The sequence below is a fragment of the Bos indicus x Bos taurus genome, chromosome 8 (assembly GCF_003369695.1).
Source record: "Bos indicus x Bos taurus breed Angus x Brahman F1 hybrid chromosome 8, Bos_hybrid_MaternalHap_v2.0, whole genome shotgun sequence".
Taxonomy (NCBI): Eukaryota; Metazoa; Chordata; class Mammalia; order Artiodactyla; family Bovidae; genus Bos; species Bos indicus x Bos taurus.
Window position 1 is genome coordinate 82554680 of NC_040083.1, and position 15137 is coordinate 82569816.

The 15137-nt window shown below is 38.2% G+C and overlaps 1 protein-coding gene across 3 annotated transcripts in view; it reads left to right on the forward strand.

The window, feature by feature from the left end:
- Positions 1-15137, forward strand: part of ERCC6L2 (ERCC excision repair 6 like 2) — a 150070-nt gene that overhangs the window by 29772 nt on the left and 105161 nt on the right. For all 3 annotated transcript variants that reach the window (XM_027550233.1, XM_027550232.1, XM_027550234.1), the window contains 2 exons: positions 7716-7877; positions 8249-8456. In XM_027550233.1, coding sequence (XP_027406034.1) covers positions 7716-7877; positions 8249-8456 — 370 coding nt within the window. The remainder of the gene's footprint in view (positions 1-7715; positions 7878-8248; positions 8457-15137) is intronic.

Sequence of the window (15137 nt, forward strand, 5' to 3'; positions counted from 1 at the left end):
TTTCAGTGCTTATTATACTTCCAGGCATATAATTGTGTTAGATAGTTATTTTCTGTGTATGTTACAAATATTAAATAAGAATTCCAAAGTAGAGTTATGTAAATATAAATCAAATTTCTGTGTAAAATAAGAAAAATAAAGTGTTTCAGTTTTTGTGGTATTCAGATTTCCTTTGTTTGAATAGTTTTATTTGACAAATATTCAAAATAATTTATATCAATCTGAGTAAATACTAAGTAATTTTTGTGAGATTGTTCTAAATGATAGACCAGGATTTATCATAGACAATATACAGAGTAGATAAACACTATAGGAGTGGAGCTGTATCTCTTTTTGTTATTACTGTTAATGTTTTACTTTATTTTTATCAAAGTTATGTACGCATATTATTTCAAGAGCCAAATATGCACACAGTTCATTCCTGTCTGCCACAACCATTGCCTTTTCTTCAGAGCCAGTCACTTTCAGTTCTTTTACTTATCTTTTTAGTGTTTACTTTCATATCTCAAAGATCACATTCATGCTGCAACTTAAAACTTATTTCAGTTTTCAGCATCACTTGTTGATTTACTATAATGAAAAATGACGATTTTGTTGTATTTTGCCCTTCTGTTGCTTGATTTACAGTGTCCTGGCTGGGATAGTTTGTGTGATAGGGAATAGTGTATAGGAGATCCAACAACTTTTTAAACAGACTGTTGAACATTTTGTGGTTGTTCAGTCACTAAGGCATGTCCTACTCTCTGCAACCCCGTGCACTAGAGTGTTCCAGGCTTCCCTGTCCTTCAGTGTCTTCCAGAGTTTGCTGAAATTCATGTCCTGCGAATCAGTGATCCTGTCTGACCATCTCATCCTCTGCTGCCCCTTTTCCTTTTGCCATCAGTCTTTTCCAGCATCAGGGTCTTTTCCAGTGAGTCAGCTCTTCCCATCAGGTGGCCAAAATATTGGAGCTTCAGCATCATTCCTTCAAATGAATATTCAGAATTAATTTCCTTTAGTATTGACTGGTTTGATTTCCTTGCTGTCCAAGGGAATCTCGAGTCTTCTCCAGCACCACGATTTGAAAGCATCAGTTCTTCAGTGCTCAGCCTTCATTATGGTCCAGCTCTGACACAGGTACATGACTAATGGAAAAACCACAGCTTTGAATATGGACCTTTGCTGGCAAAGTGATGTCTCTGGTTGTAAATGTACTGACTAGGTTTGTCATAGCTTTCCTCCGAAGAAGCAAGTGTCTTTTAATTCATGGCTGTAGTCACCGTCCACAGTGATTTTGGAGCCCAAGAGAATAAAATCTGTCACCATTTCCTCATCTGTTTGCCATGAAGTGATGGGGCCAGAAGCCCTGATTTTAGTTTATTGAACGTTTAGTTTTAACCCAGCTTTTTCACCTTCCTCTTTCACCCTCATCAAAAGGCTTTTTGCTTCCTCATCACTTTCTGCCATTAGAATGGTTTCATTTGCATATCTAAGGTTATTAATATTTCTCCTGGCAATCTTGATGCCATCTTGTGATTCATCCAGCCCAGCATTTTGCTTGATGTACTCTGCATAGAAGTTAAATAAGTGACACCATACAGCCTTGTCATACTCTTTGCCCAATTTTGAGCCATTCTGTTGTTCTATCTCCAGTTCTAACGGTTGATTATTGACCTGCATAAAGGTTTCTCTGGACACAGGTAAGGTCTGGTTTTCCCATCTGTTTAAGAATTTTCTACAATTTGTTGAGATCCACACAGTCAAGGTCTTTAGCATAGTCAATGAAGCAGAAGTAGATGTTTTTCTGGAATTCTCTTCCTTTCTCTTTGATCCAACAAATGTTAGCCATTTGATCTCTGGTTCCTCTGACTTTTCTAAACCCATCTTATTCATCTGAAAGTTCTCAGTTCATGTACTGCTGATGCCTCACCTGAAGGATTTTGAGCATTACCTTGATAGCATGTGAAATGAGTGCAATTGTATAATAGTTTGAATATTCTTTGGCATTGCCCTTCTTTGGGATTGGAATGAAAACTGACCATTTCCAGTCTGGTAGCCATTGCTGAGTTTTCTAAATTTGCTGGCATACTGAGTGCAGCACTTTAACATCATCTTTTAGGATTTGAAATACTTCAGCTGGAATTCTATCACTTCCTCTAGCTTTGTTTGTAGTAAGCTTCCTAAGGCCTACTTGACTTCACACTCTAGGATGTCTGGCTCTGAGTGAGTGAACGCACCATTGTGGTTATACCAGTCTTTAAGACCTTTTTTGTATAGTTCTTGCCACGTCTTCTTAATCTCTTTTACTTTTGTTAGTTCCTTACCGTTTCTTTACTTTATCTTGCTCATCCTTGCATGAAATGTCCCCTTAGTATATCATTTACTTGGCAAGATCTCTAGTCTTTCACATTCTTTTCTTTTCCTCTCTTTCTCTGCATTGTTCACTTAAGAAGGCTTTCTTATCTCTCCTTGCTGTTCTCTGGAACTCTGCATTCAGTTGGGTATATATTTCTCTTTCTCCTTTGCCTTTCACTTCTCTTCTTTTTTCAGCTATTTGTAAAGCTTGCTCAGACAACCACTTTGCCTTTTTGCATTTTTTTTTTCTTGTTGTGATTTTGGTCACTGCCTCCCATACAATGTTATGAACCTCTGTCCATAGTTCTTCAGGTACTCTATCAGATCTAATCCCTGAATGTTTTTATCACTCTATTGTATAATCATAAGGGATTTGATTAAGGTCATACCTGAATGCCTAGTGGTTTTCCCTACTTTCTTCAATTTAAGCCTGAATTTTGCAGTATGGCAATGGCACCCCACTCCAGTACTCTTGCCTGGAAAATCTCATGGATGGAGGAGCCTGGTAGGCTACAGTCCATGGGGTTGTGAAGAGTCGGACACAACTGAGCGACTTTCCTTTGACTTTTCACTTTCATGCGTTGGAGAAGGAAATGGCAACCCACTCCAGTGTTCTTGCCTGGAGAATCCCAGGGACTGGGGAGCCTTGTGGGCTGCCGTCTGTGGGGTCGCACAGAGTCAGACACGATTGAAATGACTTACCTTACCTTTGCAATATGGAGCTGAGGATACTGATATTGATGATATAGAGCCATAGTCAGTTCCCGGTCTTGTTTTTGCTGACTGTATAGAGCTTCTCCATCTTCGGCTGCAAAGACTATAATCAATCTGATTTCAGTATTGACCATCTGGTGATGTCCATGTGTAGAGCTGTCTCTTATGTTGTTGGAAGAGGGTGTTTGCTATGACTAGTGTGTTCTTTTGGCAAAATTCTATTAATCTTTGTCCTGCTTCATTTTGTACTCTAAGGCCAAACTTGCCTTTTACTCCAGGTATCTCTTAACTTCCTGCTTTTTTTCATTCCAATCCCCTAAGATGAAAAAGACATCATTTTTTGCTGTTAGTTCTAGAAGATCTTTTAGGTCTTCACAGAACCATTTGGCATTAGTGATTAGGGCATAGACTTGGATTACTATGATGTTGAAATGGTTTTCCTTGGAAACAGCCAAGATCTATTGTTTTTGTGATTGCACCCAAGTGTTGCATTTCAGACTTTTGTTGACTATGAGGGTTACTCCATTTCTTCTAAGGGATTCTTAACCACAGTAGCAGATATAATGATAACCTGAATTGGAATCAAGATTGCCGGGAGAAATATCTATAACCTCAGATATGCAGATGATACCACCCTTATGGCAGAAAGTGAAGAACTAAAGAGCCTTTTGATGAAAGTGAAAGGAGAGTGAAAAGGTTGGCTTAAAACTCAACATTCAGAAAATTAAGATCATGGCATCTGGTCCCATCATTTCATGGCAAATAGATGGGGAAACAGTGGAAACAGTGGCTGACTTTATTTTTCTGGGCTCCAAAATCACTGTAGATGGTGACTGCAGCCATGAAATTAAAAGATGCTTACTCCTTGGAAGGAAAGTTATGACCACCTAGACAGCATATTCAAAAGCAGAGACAGTACTTTGTCAACAAAGGTCTATCTAGTCAAGGCTATGGTTTTTCCAGTGGTCATGTATGGATGTGAGAGTTGGACTGTGAAGAAAGCTGAGCGCCGAAGAATTGATGCTTTGTATTGGAGAAGCCTCTGAGAGTCCCTTGAACTGCAAGGAGATCCAACTGGTACATCCTAAAGGAGATCAGTCCTGGGTGTTCATTGGAAGGACTGATGTTGAAGCTGAAACTCCAATACTTTGGCCACCTGACGCTAAGAGCCGACTCATTTGAAAAGACCCTGATGCTGGGAGGGATTGAGGGAAGGAGGAGAAGGGGATGACAGAGGATGAGATGGTTGGATGGCATCACCGACTCAACAGACATGGGTTTGGGTTAACTCCGGGAGTTGGTGACAGACAGAGAGGCCTGGCGTGCTGCAGTTCATGGGGTTGCAAAGAATCAGATACAACTGAGCGACTGAACTGAATTAAATTTGCCCATTCCCGTCCATTTTAGTTCACTGATTCCTAAGATGTCGATGTTCAGTTTTGCCATCTCCTGCTTGAGCACATGCAATTTACCTGATTCATGGACCTAACATTCCAGGTTCCTATGCAATATTGTTCTTTACAACATCGGACTTTACTTTCAGCACCACACAACCGCAACTGAGCATCATTTCTACTTTGGCCCAGCCTCTTCATTCTCTGGAGCTATTAGTAATTGCCCTCTTCCCTAGTAGCATATTGGACACCTTCTGACCTGGGGGGCTCATCTTCCAGCATCATATCTTTTTGCCTTTCATACTGTTCATGGGTTTCTTGCAACAAGAATACTGGAGGGGTTTGACATTCCCTCCTCCAGTGAACCACATTATGTCAGTGTTGAACATTTACCTAATCCAGTTTCCATAGGCATCTGGTCGTTTAAGAACTCAATAACATTCATTAGATTGTTTCTTGGCTTTCTCTGCTACTGGCATGGGATACTCCTTCCTCTGTTTCATAAGTTGTTTTGTTCATCTTCTTCCCTGCCTTTAAAATCTTGTGATTGTTTTTTCCTCCTTTCCTTTGTTCTTAATCTCTTGTTCTTTATTCAACTTCATATTAAGAAAATGATCAAACCTATAGAAAAATTGAAGTAATAGTACATGAATATCTATATACTCAATCCCTATATTCACTGGTTTTATGTGTGCTTTTTTTTTTTTTGGCAAGATATAAGTTAACATGTGTGTTGACTATTAAACCCATTTAGTCTCTTCTAATGTAGAACATTCCCTCAACTTTAATTTTTTAATGTAAGACATTTTGAGGAGACCAGGCCAGTTGTTGTTTAGGGTGTCTCACAAATTTATCTGATTGCTTTTTCAAAGAGTTGTGTATTCCTCTACCATATATATTTTGGTAAGCTGATTTTGATCTAAAGACTTAATTAGATTCAGATCAGACATTTTTGACTAGAATGCTTCATAAATGATACTGTGGACTTCATATTATGTTACATCAGGAAATGTTAATGTCATGTTGTTCTATTATTAAGGTTGCAAAGTTTGTCCTATTGGCTAAGGAGATGATCATCAGATCTCTTCACCTTAAAGATATGTTTCTCCCTTTACAGTTAGAAGTAAATTGTGGGGTTATACTTTTCTGCTAGTTAAATATTCTGGTCCTTCAGTCCTTTTGCTTAGTGGTATTAACATTCAGAAATTATTGTTGTCTGAATCAGTTATTTTATTGTGTTTTCAAAATAATGTTTTCCTAAATTTATCATTTCTTTTACACTTATTAACAGCATTCTCCTACAATTAGGAATTAACCACAGTTTCAACTGACATAGCAAGGTGAATGCTTGATTCTTTTGCTGCCATTTCCAATTTTCAGACTAACACATTGGTACGGTGGTCATCCACAAAGTTTCTCTCCCATTCCCCAACCCCCTTTTTTTGATTATCAGTGTGGACTCATAGATTATTGAGGTGCAATTTATATGCCATAGAATGTACCCATTTTAAGTATAGAATGGTTTCTAGTAAATTTATAAAGCTGTGCAGTTATCACCCCACCCCAGTTTAAGAACATTTTCATCACCTCAAACAGCTTTTTATTTTCAATCAGTCTTTCATCCCATCTCCAGTTCTAGGCAACCACTAATCTGCTTTCTGTCTCTATAGAATTGCCTTTTCTGGAGATTTCATGTAAATTTCATACAGTATGTAGTCTTTTGTATCAGGCTTCTTTCGCTTAACATTTTTGACGTTCCTCCTATAACATGTTTCAGTAGTTTATTCCTTTTTATTGTTGAACAGTACTATTGTATATACCTCATTTTGTTTATCTAATGAATGGACCTTTAGATTGTTTCCAGTTTGGGGCTATTATGAATAATGCTGCTGTGAACATTCATGTACAAATCTTTGAGTAAATGTAAATTTTTTATTTCTAGAGGAAAGATATCTAGGAATGAAATTGCTGAGTGGTGTAGGGAGTTTTAACATTTTAAGAAACAGCCATAGTGTTTTAGAAAAATGTCTGTACTTTGCCAAAGCAGTGTGTCTAATTTTCCTTGCAAACACTTAATTTTGTCAGTCTTTCCTGATTGCCAGTCAAATAGGTTTGTGGTGGTATCTCTCTCTTTTTTTTTTTTAAATTATGAACTTTTTATATGCTTATTGGCCTTTATATATCTTCTTTGGTGAAGTGTCTATTAAAATATTTTATCATCTTTTAAATTGGATTGTTTTAACTTCTGTTGAGTTGTAGTAGCTCTTTATATAATCTTGTATGCAAATTCTTTTATCAGATTATGATTTGCAAATATTTTCTCAGTAGCATGTCTGTATCATGTCTTTTCATTTTCTTAATGATGTCTGGAAGAGCAAAAGTTTTTTTTAACTTTGATGCAGTTCAACTTATCAAGTTTTTTTTATTGACCATGCTTTTGGTGTCATAGATCTAAGAAATTTTTCTTTAACCCAAAGTCACAAGAATTTTTCCTGCATTTTATAACTTTTAAAATTTAGCTCTTTTTTTAGGTCTGCAATGTATTTTGAGTTAATTTTTATATATGGCATGAGATAAGAGTCTAAAGTGAATTTTTTCATATAACCCTTGGATTTTTATATAGTCAATGTTTTACACTACCCTATAGTCATTATTTCTAATGACGCTTTAATTTTCTAATTAGTTTTGGTCCTGTGTTCTTTGGACATGCCCCCATTTGTCTTTGAAAGCATCTGTGCTTTCTCAATCTCCAGTATTTCCCTTGCTGCATACCTGAAACCAACTATTTCTCCGTGGGATCCTGCTTCCTTTTAGTGGATTGACTGCTATGGTTGTTCACTGCTATTGGGGTAATAATCAATCCTAAACCTTTTTAGCAGGCAGAGCTATGTAGTGCAACTTTGTAGAAGTCATGAGATTATATTGATATTTTTCATTCATAATTAGCATTATAAGTTTTGCTTATTTTATATTTATTTTTCTTTTTTATTACTTTTAAAAGATTCCTTTTGTGATTTTAGTCATGGTTAAATGAGTTATTTCTTTTCATTGTCCCTAAACAGAATCTCTGCCCTTTTGTCTCCCTACACATTTTACTTTCATGGGTTGTCCAAACTTGTGATCATTTAAAACAACTAAGTGAAAATTCTGTGGAATCATCAGAGAGTAGAGAAGAAAAACTCCAAAACTTTGGTAGAGAAAACTGGCTAAAATTATATAGACTAAGAAAGGGACGTTTTTTCAACGTTTTTTCCTTTTTGTCTCACTTTGTAGTTTGGAATGGTCAGCTGTCATTGTAGATGAAGCTCATAGAATCAAGAATCCAAAGGCCAGAGTAACAGAAATTATGAAAGCTTTAAGATGTAATGTCCGAATTGGCCTCACTGGAACCATTCTTCAGAACAACATGAAAGAACTGTGGTGTGTTATGGACTGGTGAGTTTAGAAAATTAGTTTCTACTTTCTTAACCTTTTTTCCTAATTATTTGTTTCTGAAAAAAATTAGTTGTCTGTTTACAGAGGTGTTTTCTCCCAAACATAGTATGCACAGTAGAGTCCCAGGAAAACCCAGCTTTATGTATTACTCCTGGTCCCTGAAATAAATATCTGAAGTAATTTACCAGTCCCATCATCTTCTTATAGTTATTCACTGAAAATGTCATAAAGAACATTCTGCTTTCTTGCCTTTTGTTACTGTTATCCTTAATAAACACGTGACTTAGTGTATATTTCTTAAGAGCAAAAAGAAGTCTTGTTTCTTATTAGTTTAATAAAGCCTTAACATTTTTCTTATTGCCTTTATAAAGGGCTGTGCCAGGACTATTAGGTAGCAGGATCCACTTCAAGAAGCAGTTTTCTGACCCAGTAGAACATGGTCAGAGACACACAGCAACAAAAAGGGAACTAGCTACGGGCCGAAAGGCCATGCAGCGGCTCGCAAGAAAGATGTCTGGGTGGTTTCTCAGACGAACCAAGACTCTAATCAAGGATCAGTTGCCTAAGAAGGAAGACCGGGTGAGAACCGCTTTTGTGTATATTAGGAATTCCTTGTCATGTTTTATTTATTCTGAAAATACTTCTTTTGAAGAGGAAATCTGTCTCCTGTGGTGTTTTATGAATACAGTTTTTTAGCATTTTACTCAGTGTGAAAAAAATTGTTATGTGCAGAATTTCATAAAATATTAATTGAGCCTGAGAAATCTTCCTCACTAACTTTACTAACATTTTATCTAACAGGTCTGTTATTAGTACACATTAAACTCATTTCTCTTATTTTAGAACACGAAGGCCTTGATACAATTCTTCCTCAACGAAGAAAGAACTTCTTGCCCTAATGTGTTTTCTGTTCATATTTTGCCCATCTTATACTGTCTGCTGTCTGTAATCCAGTATGTAGTGTGCTGTGCTTAGTCACTGTCATATCTGACTCTTTGCCACCCCATGGACTGTAGCCCGCCAGGCTCTTCTGTCCATGGGGACTCTCCAGGCAAGAATACTGGAGTGGGTTGCCATGCCTTCCTCCAGAGGATCTTCCCAACCCAGGGATCAAAGCCAGGTCTCCTGCATTGTAAGAGGATTCTTTACCATCTGAGCCACCAGGGAAGCCCAAGAATACTGGAGAGGGTAGCTTATCCCTTCTCCAGGGAGTCTTCCTGACCCAGGAATCAAACCGGGTCAGTGCAATCTCCTGCTTTGCAGGCAGATTCTTTACCAGCTAAGCTACCTGGGAAGCCCATAACCCAGTATGAAAAGTGAAGGTGAAAGTCAGTCAGTTGCGTCCAACTCTTTGTGACCCCATGGACCATACAGTCCATGGAATTCTCCAGGCCAGAATACTGGAGTGGGTAGCCTTTCCTTCTCCAGGTGATCTTCCCAACCCAGGGATTGAACTCAGGTCTCCTGCACTGCAGGCAGGTTCTTTACCAGCTCAGTCACAAGGGAAGCCCATAACCCAGTATATTCTTTGGTATTTTAATTCTCACTACAGAACAAAGTAGTTAAAAGCTTCTTTTTAATAGTTAAATTTCCTGTAGAATGCAATGTATATTTGCACAACTAATTTTAAGAGTTTGCATGAAAATTACAATTAAATTCTGTTAATTGTGTAAGAAAATTTGAAGACTTGACTTTAAGAGGATCTTTTTTATTTTTTTTCAAACGTTAAACCTTTTATTTTGTATGGGAATATAGCTGATTTGAGCATCTTTTCATGTGTTTATTAGCCATGTATATGTCTTCTTTGGTGAAATATCTATGCAGGTCTTGTGCCCAGTTTTTGATTGGATTGTTTGTTTTTCTGGTATTGAGCTACATGAACTGATTGATATTTTGGAGATTAATTCTTTGTCAGTTGTTTCATTTACTATTATTTTCTCCCATTTTAGGGTTGTCTTTTCACATTGTTTATAGTTTCCTTTGCTGTGCAAAAGCTTTTAAGTTTAATTAGGTCCCGTTTGTTTATTTTTATTTCCTTTACTCTAGGATGTGGTTCACAGAGGGTCTCACTATGATTAATGTCAAGGACTGTAGTGTTTGTGTTTTCCTCTAAGAGATTTACAGTTTCTGGCCTTACATTTAACTCTTAAATCCATTTTGAGTTTATTTTTGTATATAATTTAAGAGGTGTTCTAGTTTCATTCTTTTTCATGTAACTGTCCAGTTTTCCCAGCACCACTCATTGAAGAAGACTGTCTTTTCTCCACTGTATACTCCTACCTCCTTTGTCAAAGATAAGGTACCCATAGGTGTGTGGTTTTATATCTGGGCTTTCTATATTGTTCCATTGGTCTCTATTTCTATTTTTGTGCCAGTACCATACTGTCTTGATGACTGTAGCTTTATAATATAGTCTCAAGTCAGGAAGGTTGATTCTTCCAGCTCCACTGTTCTTTCTTAAGATAGCTTTGGCTGTTCGAGGTCTTTTGTGTTTCCATACACATTGTGAAAATTATTGTTTTGACAGTATTTTTGTCCTTTGCATTTCTTCATTGTCTGTTGTAACCTCCTTTTTCATTTCTAGTTTTCTTGATTTGATTCCTCTCCTTTTTATTTTTTTTTTGGTAGGACTTCCCTGTAGCTCAAATGGTAAAAAATCTACCTGCAATGAAGGAGACCAGGGTTTGATCCCTGAGTCAGGAAGATCCTCTGGAGAAGGGAATGGCAATCCACTCCAGTATTCTTGTCTGGAGAATCCCAGAGAAGCCTGGTGGGCTACAGTCCGTGGGGTTGCAAAGAGTCGGACATGACTGAGCGACTAACATTTCACTTCACGTCCCTTTTTTTCCTTGATGAGTCTAGCTAATGAATTATCAATTATGTTTTCTCAAAAAACCAGCATTTAGTTTTATTGATCTTTGATATTATCTCCTTCATTTCATTTATTTCTACTTCGGTCTTTATGGTTTCTTTCCTTCTACTAACTTCAGGGGCTTTTTTTTCCGCTCGTCTTTTTCTGGTTGCTTTAGGTGTAGAGTTAGGTTGTTTATTTGATGTTTCTCCTGTTTCTTGAAGTAGGATTATATTGCTGTAAACTTGCCTCTTACGGTGCTGCTTTTCCTCCATCCCAGATTTTGAATTGTCCTGTTTTCATTGTTGTTTGCTTCTAGGTATTTTTTGATTTCCTCTTTAATTTCTTTAGTGACCTCTTAGTTACTCAGAAGCATATTGTTTATCCTCCATGTGTTTGTAGTTTATTTTATAGCTTTTTTCCTGTAGTGGTTATCTAATCTTATAGTGTTATAGTCAGAAAAGATGCTTGAAATGACCTCCCTTTTTAAAAATTTACCAAGGCTTGATTTATGACCTAAGGTGTGGTCTGTTCTGGAGAATGTTCTATGTGCATTTGAGAAATAAGTGAAATCTACTGTTTTTAAATGAAATCCCCTGTACATATCTATTAGGTCCAACTGTTTCAGTGTATCGCTTAAAGCTTGTTTCTCCTTATTAGTTTTTTGTTTGGATGATCTGTCCATTGGTGTCAATGGGGTGTTAAAGTACCCCACTATTATTGTGTTTCTGTCCATTTTCCCTTTAATAGTTGTTAGAATTTGCCTCGTATATTGAGGTGCTCCAATGTTGGGTGCATATATGTTTATGATTCTTGTATCTTCTTACAATTGATTCCTCAATCACTATATAGTGTCCTTCATTGTCTCTCATAATGCTTTAACATCTGTTTTGTCTCATGTAAGTATTGGTACTCCCATGTTATTTTCATTTCCATTTGCATGGGATATCTTTTTTCAGCCCCTCACTTTCATTCTGTAGGTGTCCGTATATCTGAGGTGGTTCTCTTTTAGACAGCATATATAGGGGTCTTGTTTATGTATCGGTTGAACCAATCTGTATCTTTTGGTTGGAGCATTTAATCCATTTACATTTAAGGTAATTATTGATATGTATGATCCTATTACCATTTACTTAATTGTTTTGGGTTTGTTTTTGTAGGCCTTTTCTTTCACTTATGTTTCTTGTCTAGAAAAGTACCTTTAGTATTTGTTATAAAGCTGGTTTGGTGTTGCTGAATTCTCTTAACTTTGCTTGTCTGTGAAGCTTTTGATGTCTCCTCTGAATCTGAATGAAATCCTTGCTGGGTAGAGTAATCTTGGTTGTACCTTTTTCATCACTTTAAATATTCTGCCACTCCCTTCTAGCCTGCAGTTTCTCTTGAAAAATCAGCTGTTAGCCTTATAAGGATCCCCTTGTATGTTATTTGTTGGTTTTCCTTTGCTGCTTTTAATATTTGTTCCTTGTGTTTAATTTTTGTTAGTTTGATTAATATGTGTCTTGGCATCTTTCTCCTTGGGTTTATCCTATATGGGACTCTCTGGGCTTCCTGGACTTGGGTGGCTATTTCCTTTTCCATGTCTGGGAAATTTTTGACTGTAATCTCCTCAAATACTTTCTCATAGCCTTACTTTTTTCCTTCTTCTGGGAGCCCTATAATTGGATGTTGGTGCACTTGGTGCTGTCCCAGAGGTCTCTGAGGCTCTCTTGATTCCTTTTTAGTCTTTACTCTGCTCTGCTTCAGTTATTTCTACCATTCTGTCTTTCAGCTCACATATACACTCTTCTGCCTCAGGTATTCTGCTGTTGGTTCCCTCTAGTTTAATTTTAATCTCAGTTATTGTGTTGTTCATTGTTGAGTGTCTATTCTTTATTCCTTTTAGGTTCTTGTTAAACATTTCTTGTATCTTCTCAGTCACCCCCTCCATTATATTTATCTGTGCCTCCATCTTATTTCCAAGATGTGGATCATCATTACAGTCATTATTCTGCATCCATTTTCAGGTAGACTGAATATTTCCTCTTTATTTGTTTGGTCTTGCGAGTTTTTACCATGTTCCTTCAACTGCTGCATGTTTATCTGTCTTTTCGTTTCACTTAATTTACTGTGTTTGGGGTCTCCTTTCTGCAGACTGGAAGGTCGTAGTTTCTCATAATTGCGGAGTCTGCCTCCATGGGTAAGGTTGGACTAGTGATTGTGAAGGCTTCCTAGTTTGGGGGACTTGGGCCTCTGTTCTGGTTGATGGAGCTGGATCTTGTTTCTCTGAAGGGCAGTGCCATATCCAGTAGTGTGCTGGGGTGTCTGTTGGCTTGGTATGGCTTTGGGCAGCATGTCTACTAGTGGACAGAATTGAGTTCCTATTTTGCTGAAGTTTTGACCTGAGATGTGCAGCTCTGAAGCTTGTGGCCTTTGTGGGGGGCTTGGTCTTAGCATTGAGATAGAGGCCTTTGGGAGTGCTCTTGTTGATTAACGTTCCATGGGTTTGTGAGTTCTCTGGTGATCCAGAGTCCTGGACTCAGGTCTCCCACCTAGGGAGTTCAGGTCCAACTCCTTACTATAGCATCAGGGCTTCACAGGTCACACAGCACAGAAAACAAAACCCCAAGAATAATGGTGAAAGCAACACTCAACAGGCCAGAGCACCCAAAGAAACTCACATACTTACAAAAGAGAAAGAAGAGAGAAAAAAGAGAAGAGAAGAAACAGAAAGGATAAAAACAGGAGTTAAAAAAGAGAGTAGTCAAACCAATAGGTAAACTTGAAAATGAAAATGAATACGAAAAACTAGACTAGCAAAAACACGAAATCAAAAACATGGGAAAATACAATATAACTAAAGAGTACTGTAAAAATAGGAAAATAAAATGAACGTATTTAAAAATAAGATGTTTCAAAAATAGGAAAGAGTATATTATAAAAAAGAAAAATTAAATAAAATAAAAAATAAAAATTATAAAATTAAAAAAATTAAAATTAAAAAAGTATATTATAAAAAAATTAAAATTATATAAAAGAAAAATAAAAATTAAAAATTATATAAAAGAAAAATTAAAATTAAAAGTAATGAAGGAAATACTTTGGCCACCTGATGTGAAGAACTGACTCCTTGGAAGTCAGGAGGAAGCATCCTCCTGATGCTGGGAAAGACTGAAGGCAGGAGGAGAAGGGGACGACAGAGGATAAGATGGTTGGATGGCATCACCAACTGGATGGACTTGAGTTTGAGCAAGCTCTGGGAGTTGGTGATAGACAGGGAAGCCTGGTGTGCTGCAGTCCATGGCATCACAAAGTCAGACACAACTGAGCAACTGAACTGAACTGAATGAAGAAAAACAACATTAGAACAATATGGAAAAGAAAACAAAAATAGAATGATATTAAGAAGAATGTCCTCATGATTTCTCCATTGACTTCTCCACACAGTGTGCTCTAGTCAATCTGCCTACTCAGAAAGTCCTCCAATATTTCTAGGAAAATCTCTGGATCTGTTATTGGCAGTGTGAGGTTGGCGCAGATTCAGATCTTCCCTTACTCCAGTTTATACTTGCTCCCCAAAGCCACAATTGCCTCTAGAGTTCACAGTCTCAGGCTTATTGTGGGGATTTAATCCATTGCATCTGCGGCTGCAGGAGTGATTTCCCCTTTTCTCCTTTGCTCGCAGAGCTCCTGGTGTTCCACTTTGGTTCTGGCCCTGTCTCTGCTTGCAGGCTGCCCTCTGGTGTCTGTTCCCTGCCCAGACAGGAGGGGGCGAGAGTAGCAGCTTATTGGGGCTCAGTTTCTCGGTTGGGCTGGGGAGAGGTGGGTAGGGAAGACATAGTTGGGGTGTGTGGGGAGTGCCCACTGTGACTGAGACCTGCAGGAAATCCCTGAAGTCTGAGGTGGATTGTGTGCTTCCCCAACGCAGGGGGTTGGCCCTGCGTTTGTGGGTCCCTCAGTAGAACCAAGCTGCTCAGGCTCCCAGGAAGGTATGGTCAGTGACCCATGCTCACTCACAGCATGGTGGCAGCTGTGACCTCTGGAGTCGAAACTGTAGTGGCCTCCTGTCTTCTGTCTTTGCCATTCACACCTGCTTTTCTTCTGGGGTCACAGATTGCAGCTGGCTTATCCCACCTATGGCACTTGTGAAGATGGGGTCCTGCATTCTACGTGTGCAGAGTTAGAGCATTCCCACGGCAATAGTCTCTTGGCTCTCTGGTGGGCCCAGGCTTTTCTCTGTACTCCCTCAGTTGTGTTTTACTAGTCCCCTCAGAATACCTTCATGACAGCCAATGCCAGTCCTTTCCCTGGGGTCTGACCCCTGAAGCCTGAGCGCTGAGCCTGCACTCACTGCTGTGGGCATGTAGCCACTTCTTGCCTGAAGAGTGCTGTTTGGTTACAGTCTCTGTGGGGAATTCTCTCCATTTTGCCTT